Source organism: Podarcis liolepis, assembly GCF_965112155.1.
Source record: "Podarcis liolepis genome assembly, chromosome: 10".
Lineage (NCBI taxonomy): Eukaryota > Metazoa > Chordata > Lepidosauria > Squamata > Lacertidae > Podarcis > Podarcis liolepis.
Genome location: NC_139562.1, coordinates 7611748 through 7630148, shown reverse-complemented (window position 1 = coordinate 7630148; position 18401 = coordinate 7611748). Strand labels below are relative to the sequence as shown.

Sequence of the window (18401 nt, the reverse complement as noted above, 5' to 3'; positions counted from 1 at the left end):
AAATATAGTCCGGCCCCCTGCAAGGTCTGAGGGACAGTGGACCGGTCCCCTGCTGAAAAGGTTTGCTGACCCCTGTGGTAGAGCATTGTGTCAGGAAAGTGGAAGTAAATCCAATCAGGTTCTTCTGCTTGCATAAACAAGAGAAGAGCTACACTACCATAACACAAAGTGTCTGCACCCACTCTTCTGCTACGGATACTGCAAGTGTCTGCACAGCAACTAGTGGTTAGCTTCCTTCCACCTGCACTTCTTCAGATCCAACTCATCGTTTAAAAATGATACTTCATTTTCCACCTGCACCAGACAAGCTGAGGTCTGAGGTACTGTAATTGTCTTTGACAAACTTGCTAATCTTGGCCTAACTGGCACAGACTTCTCCCATCACAATACCCTCTCCAAATGCAGTGCAATCTACAGAGAGGAAGGCAGGAGCTCTGATGACAGAGTGTCATGTTTTAGACCAAACTGACAGCTCAATTGTGTGAAGCTGCCAGCAATATTAAACTCTGACCCACAATACAGAAGGTATTGTGTTAATCAATGCATTGTTGTGAAGCTGTGATGAACTCTCTGTTTTTAATCTTTCCAGTGCAGAGCCCAGAGGTTCAGAGAGTTGAAAAATGGCCACTGCGGACAGCATGGGAGCCAAGACTCATCCGAGTCTTAAGCAATATTTGGTCCTGGGATATCGCCTGCACGCCAAAGCAACCTGTCCTTCGGATCCTCGGAAACGGAGGGTAATGCCATTTAGGTGACAAGAATGATCACCTCGAGCTGCAATCCAATGATGTCTGTGCACATGACCCTGAAGCACTTTTGTGAAGTCAGTGGGTTTATTAGAATCCCGAGAATCACAGTGTTCAGTAAATTACAGGGCCTCATAGTTGTGGTGATAAGATTGAAAGCAGCAGGCCAGTGTGCCTGAAAAGCTCCAGAATGCTTGCAACCAATGTGACAGTGAGGAACGAAAAGATGCAAGTCGGGACTTGTGCTAGGATATCAAGAACATCCCCTACAAATTATGGGCAACTGAAATAAAACCATGTATTTTTCCCTCTGCTTATCTCTGCCTCCATTTTCCTCCCCTATCTAAATTGTCCACCCTCTATTTAATTACTCTGTTTGCTCATCAGGACAGTAACCTGTCCTGTCACTGAAGCCAGGTTCTTGGTATCCAAGTAGAGTTGTGGCTGCTTGAATAAAATGGAACACTGGGGGGAACCTGAAGTGGTAATTCAATAGGGTTGATCTGAAGTCCCCCCAGCAATAACTTCAGAAAATGCTCCTCCAGGTATAAGTGGAATCACTATAGATAAGCACCACCCACACCCAGTTTGGACAGCCTTTGCAGAAGGATGCAGTGGTTGATGGTACTGAAAAGTCCAGGGAAATCAACTGGGCTGCTCTCCCTCATTTCTCTCGCCCAGCAAAGGTCACCCCACAAGGCTGTTTCAGTGCCAAAACAAGGCCTAAAGCCTAACTGAAGTTGATGATCATCAGAGAGTGCTTGATATTGATGAGCTAACACACATTCAAGCACATTGCCCAGGAATGGGTCTTTTATGTTAAGGACTTCCTAGTCCTGAGCATTTTCTTTTCAAGGGTGGTCGCACTACGATGTCCTTTGTCTCATATGCAGAATCTATTGCAATTTGGAAACACAGCTTGGTTAGTAAACATGGGTAGTCTTGGCCTTTTCTAAGAGCTCGTGGGGTTCTTCATTTGCTAAGCAAATCACCTCTCTCTAAAGGGAGTGGTCTAAATCCTGTGGCGAACCTTATACTGTATTTTTCGCTCTATAAGACACACTTTTTCCCTCCTAAAAAGTAATGGGAAATGTGTGTGCGTCTTACGGAGCGAATGCAGGCTGCGCAGCTATCCCAGAAGCCAGAACAGCGAGAGGAATCGCTGTGCAGCGCTCCCTCTTGCTGTTCTGGCTTCTGGGATAGCCCCTCAGTCCCTTCCCCCACCTCCCGGAATAGCCCCCAAGAGCACGGAGCATGTGCGCGGGCTGCCCTTCTCCCTCCTCGGGGAAAAGCCTGCAAGCACCACACACACGCTCCACACGGTTTGTGAAAGGGAGCGCTGAGCAGAGCCTGGGATGGAGACAGGCTCTGCTCAGCGCTACCTTTAAAGAGTATTTTTTTTCCTTGCATTCCCCCTCTAAAAACTAGGTGCGTCTTATGGTCAGTGCATCTTATAGAGTGAAAAATACGGTAATTGGAATGATTCAGTACAAATAAAGTGGGGAGCCAATGTTGGGTGAGATGACCTTCTGCTCCCTTCCCAGTCTATAATTTCTGACAATTGCGATTTTTGAAAGCTCAGTGTTTTCACACGATGGACCAGGAATGCCTACCCTATGACCTTTCAGTTGTTGCTGGACTCTAATTCCCACCATTTCTGATTGCTGGTTCTGCTGGCTGGGCTGATGGGAGTTGGACTCCAGGAACATCTGGAGGGCTACAGCCTTACCATCTCTGTGTTATGACGTTCAGAACAAAAAAAGTGAATAGCCGACACAACTTTCTAGAAAGCCCAGCAGGTAAGACAGACTTCCCACTATCAAAAGTTCTAGTGTCCACCACACTGATGCAAATTAAATTCATGAATGTGACAAGAGTAGATGCTGTTTAGTGGCTGCCCTCCAGCTTGCAGTACATTTGCAAAACAGCCCCAGGGTACTTACCCCAAAATTCCACAATAATGAGTTCCAGGACAACGGTTGGAAAGGAAATGGACTGCAAGTCCCATCTCACAATTGTTTCAATAAGTCTTGAGCAGTCCCTTGAAGGTAAACAGGTACTTCAGTCCCTCAAAGGGGGCTTTGTGGGAGTGGGGAGGTCCCATTATCATATAACAGCACTTTCTGCTGAAATTAATCAAGCTCCTCGTTTCAGAATATTGCCTCTGAAATCCAAAAGCATGCAGTCAAGACTCGCACAAAGACTACAGAAGACGGCCTCTCTTAAGGAGCTGAGTGTTTTTTAACTATACAGTTGCCTTCTATACCCAAGGGAGTGATGTGTTTACGGTGCCAAACACATGCTTCAACTATTCACGGAAACTGCAGGGAATAAAGAGGTCTGAACAGCTTTACTTCATTACAATATATAATCATGGGCTGTTCTTACCAGAAGTACAGCATTCCCAGATTCAGAGCTGATAGAAAGAACTTTTTAGCACCAGGGAGGAACAGATATCGGTGAAATCTAAAGTCAGTAAAAGGGCCTGACCTGGTAATGTTACCACTGGCTGGCTGTCATTCCTGGAAGTCATTATTTGGGGGTAGCGAATGCCAACCTACTTTCTGAAAGCCAAATACCTTTGCTTGTATTTAGCCACCTACTCATTTAGATGTGTACCTTTGGGATAGGCTGGGGATAATGTACTAAAGAGGGACGCGGGTGGCGCTGTGGGTAAAAGCCTCAGCGCCTAGGACTTGCCGATCGAAAGGTCGGCAGTTCGAATCCCCGCGGCGGGGTGCGCTCCCGCTGCTCGGTCCCAGTGCCTGCCAACCTAGCAGTTCGAAAGCACCCCCGGGTGCAAGTAGATAAATAGGGACCGCTTACTGGCGGGAAGGTAAACGGCGTTTCCGTGTGCTGCGCTGGCTCGCCAGATGCAGCTTTGTCACGCTGGCCACGTGACCCGGAAGTGTCTCCGGACAGCGCTGGCCCCCGGCCTCTTGAGTGAGATGGGCGCACAACCCCAGAGTCTGTCAAGACTGGCCCCTAAGGGCAGGGGTACCTTTACCTTTAATGTACTAAAACCCTGCTGAAAGTTAAGATCAACAGCTAAAAACCTGCACTAATATCCTAGTCTTTTTCCAGATAACCCTAAAGCAAACCTAAAACAGATATTTTAAAACTTTTCCATAATATGTTTCTTTAGCTGAGCACAAAGCTTATCCTCTTCCCGAGTGTTTGGAGTGGGTAACTTTTTTCTAATTCTCCTTCTTGAGCCCCCTCTTACCCCAGCTGTGAAAAGCTAATTTGAATAAAAGCATCTTGGGGGAGGGCAACCAAAACAGCCCATTGGTAGCTGAGCATGACTGGTATGGGTACTGAATGCAAAGTGTCAGTTGGGGGCGGGTCAATGGAAAATTAGGGGGAGGGTTGCAATGGCATGGCATGGCAGGCTGACTTGGAAAAGTGAACAGAAACACTCTACGCTGCAACGTTTTGTTGCAGGTCCCACTTATTTACATTCCCTGTGGATAGCGAACTTCATGAAAAAGCTCAGGTTGAATGAGAAACGACCTCTTACATAATCTGCAGCTGTAAGACATGCAATAAAAACCTCTGCACAACATTGCTGTGGAAGGAACGTGATGCCTAAATTCCAAAGAATGTGCTTTCTGCCTTTGAAGTTATTATGTGACTCAGAGGGCAATACGGTCCCTTTGCTATAGTTAAGCCTAACATATAGGTCAGAAATGTTTGCACAGCTACAGCCAACATTTGCAAGCCGGAGTTCACCAAACAAACTATCCAATTGCTAGATCATTCACCTGTTGAACCTCTGAGAAGATGAATACAGCCGTGCGTGCAGGGAAATCTGAAACCCGCGTGGCTTGCATTGTAATACTTTTGTTCACGGCAAATGTACACACACATGCACAGAGATGATACTTGGCTTAGAAGCTGAATTGCGCATTATCTCCTTTGTCAAAGCCCTAGAGCTATCACTGCAAAAGCCCAGCATTCCTTCTGAGCCTTGAATGGAGCGGGGGGTGGGGGGTAGTGAAGAGATCATTAAATTATAATTTCTCTACACTATTGGGATGAGGATTTCCTACCAACAGGATTAATGCGAGCACAAAAATCCAGACTAAAGCCGCTCAGCGGAGAGGAGAGCAGTTTAGTGTCTAGTAAATTTGATTGCTGTGAAAACCCTGACACATCATAATAGCAAAATCCTATTTACTGCAGCAAGCGGGATGGATAATACTGGTTAATACCAGGTATAGTGTGTGCCATCAACTCGCAGCTTTACTGTCTGTGTGCTCATCTTATTTGAAGTTTAATACTCCTTGACAGCCTGCGCAGTAAACTGATGCTGCAAATGAAGCGCCGATCCTACGAGCTAAAAATCCTACCTGCAAGCATAAGCCACAGAGGAAAAACAGAAGTTATAAAAAAAGAAAGGATTGTAACTTATGTCTGCATTTTCAGGAATTTGAACCCAAGCATGATTCGTGAAGACAGATCCCATTCACCTGTGCGAAATGTTGTTGTTTAGTCATTTAGTCGTGTCCGACTCTACGTGACCCCATGGACCAGAGCACGCCAGGCACTCCTGTCTTCCACTGCCTCCCACAGTTTGGTCAAACTCATGCTGGTAGCTTCGAAAACACTGTCCAATCATCTCATCCTCTGTCGTCCCCTTCTCCTTGTGCCCTCCATCTTTCCCAACATCAGGGTCTTTTCCAGGGAGTCTTCTCTTCTCATGAGGTGGCCAAAGTCTTGGAGCCTCAGCTTCAGGATCTGTCCTTCCAGTGAGCACTCAGGGCTGATTTCCTTAAGAATGGATAGGTTTGATCTTCTTGCAGTCCATGGGACTCTCAAGAGTCTCCTCCAGCACCAGAATTCAAAAGCATCAATTCTTCAGTGATCAGCCTTCTTTATGGTCCAGCTCTCACTTCCATACATCACTACTGGGAAAGCCATAGCTTTTGCGAAATGTACCTGTCCAAATGCAGCCAAATCTAGTATCAAAGTCAATTGATGGTTGAATTTGGAGATGTGCAAGTTGTGAATTAGCATACAGATTCTGCATAGCTCACAGAATCCTGAGTTGGACGCTACATCAGGGCCATCTATTCCACACCCCCACACCCTGCAACGCTGGAATCTTTTGCCCAATGTTGCCTATATCCTTGTCAAAGCTGCAAATAAATTCATGTCTTCCCTCTGCTACAAAAATCACTAGGTGGCCTCAGGCAAGGCTCTATTTCTCTCTGTGTGCGCGTCTAATTATCACTACCTGCGCTTCTTGCACTTCGTTTCCCTCTGAACTCGCTGCTGACACCCCCTACCCTCTTCACATTCATGTGTCTTTTGGCCCTGCCATTTCAGGATTACACGCGATGCATTTGCTGACATGGGCTCTGATCCTGGAAAATGTACGCCATAATAAATGTATTCTTCGTCTTTAAGGAAAGAAATATGGAAAGAACAGCCAGGACCTACAGTGCAGAGTAGCTGTAAGGAGATTGCAACCAGGAAATGTATGCAACGTGCTTTTAAACACTACACAGCATTATATAAATGCCAAGTGTTGTATCATTGTCCTTTCTTTAAAAAGCCGCACTTTACACTGTAGCATATGCAGTATTACGAACATATAGAGAATTTGTCACAAGAGCAGGGGTTAGTCTCAATGCTGGTACTTTCCTTTTTCCATAAGATTTTATTAAAGTTTGCTAGTATTTCTGAAGCTGCAGCTATGTGGATCACTTCTGTTCTTTAACAGCGGAGGAGCTTAAAGAGCAAACGGAGGCAAGAGTTCGACTTGCGCTGGAGGAAAACCTCCATGAAGCACTCAGGCCAGTCAAACTCTCAGCCAACTCTACATCACAGTGTTGTTCGGGAGTAAACTAGATTTCCTTCCACATATATCATAACCACCCTGATTTCCCTTAAAATTTTGAACTGGGAATTTTTCAGTATGCATAGGAATATTTTCTGATGCCCTAGAGCAGTGGTTCCCAAACTTTTTGAGTCGCAGAGCACTTTCCAGGAGAGAAATTCGTCACGGAGCACTATTGTCGCCCTTATGAATCATAGAATTGTAGAATTGGAAGGGGCCCCATTGCAACCCCCTGCAATGCACAAATATGAAGCCGCCCCATACGGGAATCGAACCTGCAACCTTGGTGTTATCAGCACCAGTCTCTAACCAACTTTTTCTTTCCAATCTCTTCGCGGAGGACTTGGAGATGCTTTGGGGCAACACCAATGCTCCACAGATCGCAGTTTGGGAACCACTGCCCTAAAGAATGATCTAACTTAGTATGCTTAAATTACTTGTATTTTGCAAACAAAGCTTTTAAAAAAATGAAATTGGCAAGCTTCCCTAACACTGAGTTGTATTCAGTGCTAGTCAGAACAGACTCACTGACATCAATGGCTAATTTAGGTCCATTAATTTCAATGGGTTTACTCTGAGTAGAACTTCACTGGTCTGTCTATCCACATCCTGCTGCTGTAATTTGGGGATATGTGCGAAACTGCACTAAGTGCTTAGTCTGTGCCTCAAGTGGCCCTTATCCTGCATGTGATTTCTGCTCAAGGTTAGGACGCCAGCTGTGGTCAGCCTTTCGAAAGAGCGGAAGGTCACAGGCTCCAACCCTGCATTCTGCAGTCAGGTGTGTATTGGCAGTGACTGTGACTGTGTTGGCAGTGGCTGAGCCAGTGTGGTGTAGTGGTTAAGAGCGGTGGAATCGTAATCTGGTGAACCGGGTTCGCTTCCCTGCTCCTCCACATGCAGCTGCTGGGTGACCTTGGGCCAGTCACACTTCTCTGAAGTCTCTCAGCCTCACTCACCTCACAGAGTGTTTGTTGTGGGGGAGGAAGGGAAAGGAGAATGTTAGCCGCTTTGAGACTCCTTCGGGTGGTGACAAGGTGGGATATCAAATCCAAACTCTTCTTCTTCTTTCTTCAGACTTGGACCTCTCTGTATATTTGAACCTTTTCGGTTTAACCTCTAAGACCAGGTTACTGCATTTAGTAGTACAGCATTTGATGCATCAGCATCTCTTAACTTTAGTTACAGAGTGTGTCTGAATTGTCTTGTGCCTTCGAGTTGATAAAACTCTTTACACTGAATTGTGCGGGCAAGGAGTTTTCTTCACCATCAGCTCTGGAAAGGATGACAATGGGAAAGGGAGAAGACTCTGAAGCTTTGCTGGACTACTCTTCGGGTCACACTAATACAGGTGTGATATCAGAACACTATCACATTCCACTCCCAAACCGCTTTGTGGAGAATAGCATTTGAAAGCTGCTTGGGGAACCTGCAACCTTTTGACTGTCTGGGTGAACACCCAACCTTCCCCCCAAAACGCATTGGGGAATAATATTGCATTACTCGCCTCGACCAGCCCTAAATGGCACATGCACTCATTAGACCAATCTCAGACCTATTTGCATGCCTACATCCATGGGTGATATCCTCTACCATATTTGGGGACTTATCTAATTTTGGAGGGGAGATTTTAGGCAAATTCTGAAATAGAGAGGTGGTTTACAATGGCAGCGGGTGGTATCTTCCTTTAAACAACAACAACAACAACAACAACAACAACAACAACAACAACAACAACAACAACAGTTTTCTGGGTAGGAGTTGGATGGGTAAAGCCCATTGCTAAAGAACACTGGGGCCGCCACTCACTCATCACTCAACTACCTTTGAGGAGCCTGAGAGGAGATATGAGAGCCATCTTCAAATATCTAAAGGGCTGTCACATGGCGGATGGTGCAAGCTTGTTTTCTCCTGCTCCAAACCAATGGATTCAAGTTGCAAGAAAGGAGATTCCGACTCAACATCAGGAAGAACTTTCTGATGACAAGAGCTGTTTGACAGTGGAACGGACTCCATCAGAAGGTGGTGGACTCTCCTTCCTTGGAGGTTTTTAAGCAGAGGGTGGATGGCCATCTGTCATAGATTTAGATTCCTGCATTGCAGGGGGTTGGACTGGATGACCGTCAGGAGCCTTCCCACTCTATGATTCTAGAGTTATTTAGTTATCTCCCGCTTGGACTACTGCAATGCACTCTACATGGGGTATCTTTGAAGGTGACTCAGAAACTGCAATTAATCCAGCTAGACTGGTGACTGGGAGTGGCTGCCAAGACCATATAACACCGGTCCTGAAAGATCTTCATTGGCTCCCAGTATGTTTCAAAGCACAATTCAAGGTGTTGGTGCTGACCTTTAAAGCCCTGAACGGCCTCAGCCCAGTAGACCTAAAGGAACGTCTCCACCCACATCATTCAGCCCGGACACTGAGGTCCAGCTCCGAGGGCCTTCTGGTGGTTCCCTCACTGCGAGAAGTAAGGTTACAGGGAACCAGGCAGAGGGCCTTCTCAGTAGTGGCACCTACCCTGTGGAACACCCTCCCGTCTGATGTCAAGGAAATAAACAACTGTTTTACTTTTAGGGAAGTTTTTAATGTCTGATGGTGTATTATTTTTAATATTTGGTTAGAAGCTGCCCAAAGTAGCTGGGGAAACCCAGCCAGATGGACGGGGTATAAATAAATAAATCATCATCATCATCATCATCATCATCATCTCTACACCAACTCTTCCATCACCACACTGTCACTATTTAGTGGGTGTTTCCTCAGTATTAAAAGGCAATAGTGCCTTTATGTTATCTATCTCCCATCACAGGATATATGGATTAAAATCTAAGAGCCGTGAGAGTTTCTATTATTCTCAGTTAGGGTCAGGCACAAGTTCAAGTGAATGTTGTGCCCTCTTTTTCAGGCACAGGGGCTGCAATTGGTTCAGAGAGCAGCTGCCCTCACCCCAATGGATTTGAGGGTAGAAGACTGCTAACACAACTGCATCCTTACATTTACTGACTTCACCTTTCATCCTCTATGGGCTAAGAATACATGCATTTGCTCTAGGAAGTTGCACACATAAACCGCTCAGCGCATTATGCCTTTTCCATATGAAATTAAGGCTGATTTTGGGATGCTTACACTCATGATGAGTGTTTGCACTGTATGTTGAGGGTCTTCATTATATCCATATTTTGGTTTGGAGTCTTGACACTCTCAGGATCGTGACACCGCAGGGTAGCTCACTTTTGCATTTCTAGGTATGCCAGTTCTAGTCACCAAGGGAGCAATCGCTAGTCACAACTAGCAACTGGTTGAATGGCAAATTGCAGGTCTGATTAAAACCCAGGTCTCCCAGGTCTAAATCCAGCAGATAATGTGCTGAGCGACACTGGCTGTAATTATGCGCGTCCTGGCATGCGCATCTGAAACAAGATGATGTGTTTTGTCTCAACTACTCGTGCACAATTTTGAAACATGCCAGGCTGGGGCTGGGGGAGTTTGGTAATGATAGATTGTGGATTCTCTTCAATTTTTAACATCTGCACTTTGGAAATGAAGTAATGACGCAGTATAATGATGGAGTATCTCAGGGCGTTTTGCTGATGTCTCCTGCTGGAGGAAAAGTGAGCGTTTCCCTTCTAAGCGGCTTCATTATTTCAATCTATTTTCGCATTGATTTGCCATTTCCCATACAAGAATGGCAATTAGCCCACTATGGGCTCCAAGTGCATTAGATGCAGCTAGTGGGTTTTCGGCTAGGAGTGTCAGCTAGGACGTTTTCATTCAAAATTAAGGCAGGGGGCGGAAAGGGGGGGAGAGAACCAAGCCTATACCCTTACATCCTCTTCTATTGTGTCTCATGCTGAAAGCTCAAGAGGGCTGCTCTGATATCAATGTGAATCAGGAGAATTGGCTCATATTTTCTCAGGGTCTGAAGAGGAAAATGTCCCTTTAGTACTGATGAATGAATCTCTCTCTTGAAATCTAATGTGGGGAACTCTTAAATAACGAGTTTATAGCCTGAGCAGATATACTGCATAGGAAGGTTATTCTTTAACTCCTTTGTTAAACTATTCCATCTTGCTTAGCCGCCGTGAAGCAGGCAGTAACTCACAACCTGTGTGCCATTGCTGACCTACAAATACTGTCAGCTCTTTGGGGAATCACTTCCTTCCTTTTCTTTTTTTTCTCTTTTTAAGTATCAATGCCTTTTTCTTTTTTTGCACATAAATGAAATTTATGGATGGCTATTGCCCCCGGGGAACAGAATTGTTTATGTTTCAGCATCCTAGCTGTCATGGATGCCGTGTCACTTTGTCCGGTATTAATCCTCACCAAAAGGTTGGCGCATCTTCACTCCTGCCTCTGAAATATTTTCAAAGTGACAGGCGTCATCTGAAAGTGAATATGTATAATAACTCAGCTCTAGAAGGAGCACACGGGGGCTGACACTAATCTGCTCTGTTGTCATCTCCCTTTATTATCAATGACTGCGGTGGTGTTTCTGCTGCAGAGGGAAACATGAATATGAAATTGCTAATTGAAAAGGGAAAAAAAAACTAATAAAAATGGCCAGTTAATTATATGGAGGAGCTCTGACACGTAGAGATGCAATATGCTCAAATGCCACCCTAACAGGAACCAAGGTACTTTATCTAAGAACTGGTCTAGGAATTAATGAGCATTCTTGGCCAAGACGGTCAGTGATTGCTTGCTTTCTCTCTTTTGGTTTTGAGAGGTACACTAGCTCAAGCCTTCCTTAAACACACAGCTTCTGTTCACTAGTACCAGGGATTCGCTCTCATCATTGCACAATCGACTCTTTATCAATTCACATACTCTTCCTGCTTTAGCCTTCTTAGAGGATTATAGACATATTCATATTCATACACCTATCAACAGCCACCAAAAAGTAAAACAAAACCTCTGTAGTCAGAGATGGTATATATTTAATTGGGGGGCGCAGGTGGAGTTGTGGTCTAAACCACAGAGCCTAGGGCTTGCCGATCAAAAGGTTGGCGGTTCGAATCCCCGCGATGGGGTGAGCTCCCGTTGCTCGGTCCCAGCTCCTGCCAACCTAGCAGTTTGAAAGCACATCAAGTGCAAGTAGATAAATAGGTACCGCTCTGGCGGGAAGGTAAACGGCGTTTCTGTACACTGCTCTGGTTCGCCAGAAGCAGCTTAGTCATGCTGGCCACATGACCTGGAAGCTGTCTGCGGACAAATGCCGGCTCCCTCGGCCTATAGAGCGAGATAAGCGCGCAACCCCCGAGTCGTCTGCAACTGGACCTAACGGTCAGGGGTACTTTTACCTTTACCTTTACATATTTGGTTACAAACTGGTCAGTACAATTCCACTGCCACCCTGGACTCCTTTGGGAGAACAGGTACAGTATAAATTTAATTAATATTTTTTTAAAAAATTAATAAATAACAGTGCTGGGGAGAAGCCACATCATAGTAGCAAAGCACATATTTTGAATAACGTAAGACCCAAGTTCAGTAACTGGCATCCCCAGTTAAAAAGATCTCCATCAGTAGGTCTAAAAAAATACCCTCTATGTAAAACATTGGAAAGTCATTGCCAAAGTATTGAACTAAACATACCAATGAACTGGACATACTCAGTACACAGCAAGCAACATACAGTCCATAAAAACAAAATTGCCAACTTTTTTATTAATATAGAAAAAGAGCCATTGCTTCTTTGTCCCAGTACAACTTGCTGCAACCTATAATCTTTTGCACCGAACACAATCTCACCTGATTAGTCTGAAAGGGGATGTAACGTGTGTTAAGATCCAAGTAACGTATTGCAAGAATACGGAAAAACTACCATGCTCCCAATATATTACTTTTTTTCCCCTTCTTCCTCGCCTGCCTCCCTTTTTCGGGTACTGTTTTAACACTGAACCAGAGGAAGAATCCTAACAAAGGCCTTATGTTATTTTCCCCTATTATCAACTTTGGCAGGGAAAAAGGGAAGGGCAGCTGTTTTACTGTAACAGCCACTTCATGCATATAGTGCTACCTCGGGTTAAGTACTTAATTCGTTCCGGAGGTCCATTCTTAACCTGAAACTGTTCTTAACCTGAAGCACCACTTTAGCTAATGGGGCCTCCTGCTGCCGCCGTGCCGCCAGAGCACAATTTCTGTTCTCATCTTGAAGCAAAGTTCTTAACCCGAGGTACTATTTCTGGGTTAGCGGAGTCTGTAACCCGAAGCGTATGTAACCTGAGATACCACTGTATTTTAAAGCCAAAAAGCCAAAGTATAGCAAATATTATCATCAGCACAAATAAACAACATGAGAACATAGAAGTTTGGACTGCTCTCTGACCACATGGAGATCTCCTTAGTGGCTATACCAGGGATGGGAACCACTGGGCCACGAGGCCATCCCTTAGAAACCAAAATGACCCCCCCACACACACACACACCCTGGCCAGGCTAGGCTGGAACTGCTTTCCTCCAGGGATGTGTCAAAATCAAAACCTCAGCATTTTCTGAAAAAGTTGAAAGTCTTATGAAATTGAACTGCCTTCCAATAGCTCTGGTTCAGCCACTGAAACAGGTTAACATCATTGATGTGACACATCTCTCCACGGCGTGAAACAGTTTTACAAGACACCGGAACATACAGAATGCCAATTTTTCCCCCCAAGAGGGAAAAGAGCTTTGTGACAAAGTTCTTACCCCTCCTCCCTGAGCTCCACACCCTATTTAAAAGTTAGCCAAAAAGCAAGTGGAGAACGGGAATTAGCAGCAAACCCCTTCATTAAAAGAGAATAAACTTTCTCACCCTCTCTTCCAGTCGAGCCAGCTGCTCTTTGTAGTAAGCATCATGCTTCTTCAGCTCTCTGTCTTTCTCTTCCAGCTGCTTAGCCTAAAAAAAGCAACACACACACACACACACACACATACACAAAAGAGAAAACTGGATCAGGAAAAAAGGAACACTGGCAAACCAAAAGTCTAGTGCAAATTGTGCCCGTTAACTCTTGCATAGAGACTGAAGCCTGCAGCCGGCACACTTTTGCCAAGGCAGTATATTAATAAGATCATGATTAGCGTATTGAGAAAGTTAAGTGCTTGCCCATTGTATTTCCCTGTTTGCTCAACAGCTGTGCCACAGTTCATCCAAACGGAGCTGGGAAGAGTCAGAAGGCAGTGCCAAGAAAGCAGCGTCGGGGTGAATGTTTAGTGAAAAATTGGTACCAGGAATCAAAAGAAATTTGAAGATCAATGATGAGGTAGCTAACCTACAGTGACATTCCTAGAAGATGTGTTTTGAAAAGAACGCGTGGAGCACAAGGTGAAATGTTTCAAAAGTGTCTGATTAGATTATTAGATCCAGCAGCCACTCAAGTAAAACTGTTTTAAATTGTCAGGGACACCCCTCAATGAAACCTAGTAACTAACTGTACATTATGAGTGGCTTATCAGGGCTGGTGGTATATTCTGGTTACTGGAGCTATTCGAAATGGAGATTTTTATTCCAGTTAGCATCTGCACTGGATTTGAAACTGTTTTCATATATGTGGTTGTTTTAACTGTTTTTATGCAGGCAATTGTTTTATAGGCTTTTTATTGTATTGTGAAATTGCTTCAAGATGCTTCATAAGAAGTGATTATTACATGAAAGTAATTCTATTATTTGTTTGTTCATTCGTTCTGGGTTGTCCGAGGCAGTGGTCTAGAAATAGGCAGGTGTTTTAACAGGAATAGGCATTGCGGCAGCACATCCGCTTGAATTTACTATGCTGAGGAAGCCAGCAGTTTTATTGTATCTAATATAAACACATTGGTTCCTTATATCACATGATCTCCACTACACTGATCTCAGCAGCACCCTTTACGATTATTTTTCAGCATTCGCAGAGGCAACAAAACTTCACATTAGTCAAAAGAGATTGGGGTTTTACCATAGATATCCGAGCCAAGATGGCAAGATTACTCAAATCCTTTCAACAACACAAAGGGCTATAGGTTTGGTGAGAACATTGCCCTTTTGAAAGAAAGCTAGCTCCAAGAAAACTACCACTTGTTATCTAGTAATTTTGTGAAACTTTAATGTTTGTGATGACACTGATACATCCACACACATTTTCAGCGAAAGTATACGTCTTTCATCTTCAAATAATATTTTTGCTTACAAATGGTTTTCCCAGCTGCTGATCAAAGAGATCATTTTAGTCCCTCCCTATCCAGAGCAGGCTGCGTAGGGAAAGTGAGCCTTGTGAAGAACGGTCCTTGAGAGTGGAATGATTATCAAGAGATCAGGAGGACGTGGGATATTTCAACTCTGTGAAATTTCATCCCAAACTGACAATAATGAACCTGCCATTAACAAAAACCTTGGCCTATTGGTGACTTTCATAAAGCAAGTTTCACTGGGCCCGCTTCAGCCAGTCGGTTCTCATATCAAAACTAATCACTTGTGTCAAAATTAATTAATCCTGGCAAAATCTGCAGGAAACTTTGGAAACTGATGCTTTACTCCTCAAGGTTGCTTTGTTAGTTCTTACCATCAAAGATACAGGAATGAGCATACCTAAACCCTAATGGAGTACCTGATTTGAACACATAAAACAGGCTGAGAGACTCATTTGATCTGCACAGTGTTGAGAGAGCCCTCCTTAGGTAAGTCTGGGATGCTGTTAAGAGGTGAAAATACCCTCCTCTCTCCCTATTGCCCCCTATGGTCCCAGTGAAAGAGCCAGTTTCATAACCGTAGTGAAGACCTTCTGAGCCTGACACACACCGGGATTTTGATGTATTTTGCAGAATTTAACCTGAATCATTTGCAATTTTAATTTCCTAGTAAGAAACAACTCCATGCAAAGGAGGCTTTCCTATAAAAATGAAGAGTGAGGACTCCTGTACGAAGTGGAAGGTATATCAACAAAATAACTCCTTTGGAGAGAACCTGCCCCTTTTTAATGTTTTCTGTTTGTTCCCACCTTGCTTTGTCCCCCATCCACATAGCTATTGTTCCTGAAGAATTAGAAACCCACACAACTTATGGTGTACGTTCTGTACTCCTTACTGAAACTCTGACTTTACTGCTTACCTTAATTTCCATCTCCTGAAAGCATGTAAATCCAGAAAACACAGCCATCAATTTATGAAACAAACAGAATATAAATAGAACCAAGAAATGTGCAAGAGACAATTATGAAACTCTCACAGTTCTGGACACCTAGATCACTTTTTCCGTTTTGTTTTGGAAACAAAACAACATTAATCAATTTGATACAAAAACAGATGGGCAAGTTTCCTGACTTTTCAAATATACAGAAGGTCAAACTAGATAGTCCCAGTATTTGAAGATGTTGGGGCATAAGATAAATTAACAGTATGGCAAAATGAAATTGGATCACAGGCACGTTTAGCCATCAGTTCTCTTCATTTGTTTCTGTTTACAATTACTTCTTAAAATGATTTCCATGCCCTCCAAAATTTCATGGGTGAAAAAATGGATAGGTCTATCAACAGTATTTAATTTATTTATAATAAAATCTTCACCAGGCAATTTTATCTTCAAACAGGGACAATCAATGTGTCTAACAAAAACAGACCAAGCAATTCAAATGCAGTAAAACCACAAAATAGCACACCTTAAAATATAAAACCAAAACTGGAACAAGACTTCTTAAATAAGAATAGAATGAACATGTAATATTCTAAGCAGCAGTAGACTCAAACATCTGTTGAAAAAGATGCCTTCAGAAAAGAACAAAACACTGATAAAGAGGTAGAAAGTCTAACGTCTCAGAAAGGAGAGGGAATATCTCTCTGAATTCCGGGTCTTCCAAACAAACAATGGGGGAGGGGTTATTGCCTAATTATCATTATTATTTATTAACTTATTTATAACCCACTATTCATTCTTTGCACGATCCCACAAGAAGAAACAACAATATAATGCAACAATATTTTATTTGAATACAATTTTACATAAAGACAGACAGTATACTGCACCAGCCAGGCAAGAGACATTCCTTGGATGAATAAACTGGCATCTAAACCCCATCAATGTTGTTGTTGCTATTTAAATTTGTATACCACCCTTCATCCGAAGATCTCAGAAGGGTTCAGAGCATAAAAATATAAAAGAAAAGCATGAAATACGTAAGAAAAACAAGAACAAAATAAACCAATAGCACACACAACCCATCCCACAAGCACATTCTTTTGGTGCAACATAAACTAGACCTGGAGCCCTACTGAGGTTGTTGGACTATAGAACGCGGATGGCACTGTGGTCTAAACCAATTAGCCTCTAGGGCTTGCTGATTGGAAGGTCGGTGGTTCGAATCCCCACAACGGGGTGAGCTCCCGTTGCCCTGTCCCAGCTCCTGCCAACCTAGCAGTTCGAAAGCACGCCAGTGCAAGTAGATAAATAGGTACCACTGTGGCGGGAGAAGGTAAATGCCATTTCCATGCACTCTGGGACTCGTCACAGACCTCCATTGTGCCAGAAGCTGCTGGCAGCATGACCCGGAAAGCTGTCTGCAGACAAACGCTGACTCCCTTGACCTGAAAGCGGAAATGAGAGCTGCACCCCACAGTCGAATTTGACTGGACTTTACCATCTAAGGGTCCTTTACCTTTACCTGTTGGACTACAACTTCCATCAGCCTTAGCCATCATGACTAAAGGTAAGAGATGATAGAGCTGTAGTCCTCCAACATCAGGAGGGCCACGTGTTTCCCAGCCCTGGCCAAGACATACACATTAGTCTTCTAATATGAAGTATGTGAAACGGTAGACTAAACACTGTATATTGGCATGCATGCATGTGCACAAAAGTCAAGATGCAACAAATAGCCAACTAAGATGTATCTTCTAGTGATATGGGAGAGGCAACTGAAATCTGTAGAGCAACCTTTTCATGAGTCGGCCCAAAACTTCCACTTTAATACCAACAAGTATGGTGGTTTACCATGGACAGGTATGAGAACATTAGGACCATCTCTGGCAGATGGGGATCCTTGGAGCATGCGGATTTTAGTTCTAAGAAACTCCTATCCATATGAAGCCTCAGTCTCTTCCCACTCCTTTACCGAGAGCGAGTTTAAAAAGTCAATAGAGCGGAAAGAAAAAAAGTCACAAGGCAATTTGAATTTCCAACAATTTACTGTTCTAGGAAATTTAAGGGTATTAAAAAAAGGGAGAAGAAGAAAAGGTCACCTATGCATAGTAAGCAAGTAGGGGAGGCTTCAAGCTACCTAATCACAAATAACTTCTCCTCACCTACTTCAACAGATCAATTAAAAGCAATTGCCTGGACCTCTCCGAAGGAAAACAAAAGCAGCAAATTAACAGACTCGCTGCTGTGGAACGAGGAGAAAGAGAAAGAAAATTAAAGGGATTCTAAACTTTAAATAGGAAGCAAACAAACACAAATAGCATTTTGTAAGCCACAGTTTACCCAGGTCTAGACAAAGCTTGGTTTTTCCAAACGTTTTTCATCACTGGATCCCTCATTCAACACTTCTGTGACATGTGGAAACGGAGTCTCCAGAAAAGCATTAGTGAAAGGGGATGTGAGTCACATTAGTCGCTGGTGTTTGATCTGTGGTGGCCCCATTCACACAAGCAAGTCAACCCTGGATGTTGCAGTAATCCAGTGGTGAAAATGCATGTGTGAAGCCCTCTCTTGTTCCACACACAGGCTGCTTCAGATGAGGGTATGGTGCCACTGAATATTCGGGGGGAGGGGGGAGAATATGGAATACTAAAATGTTGAGGGCAATGACAAACCTAGACAGCATCTTAAAAAGCAGAGACATCACCTTGCCAACAATGGTCCGTA

The 18401-nt window shown here is 43.8% G+C and overlaps 1 protein-coding gene across 1 annotated transcript in view; it reads right to left on the bottom strand.

Moving 5' to 3' along the window:
* CHCHD3 (coiled-coil-helix-coiled-coil-helix domain containing 3) overlaps positions 1-18401 on the bottom strand; it is a 213968-nt gene that overhangs the window by 71563 nt on the left and 124004 nt on the right. The window contains exon 5 of the mRNA XM_083461611.1: positions 13383-13466. Within this exon, the coding sequence (XP_083317737.1) occupies positions 13383-13466 (84 nt within the window). The remainder of the gene's footprint in view (positions 1-13382; positions 13467-18401) is intronic.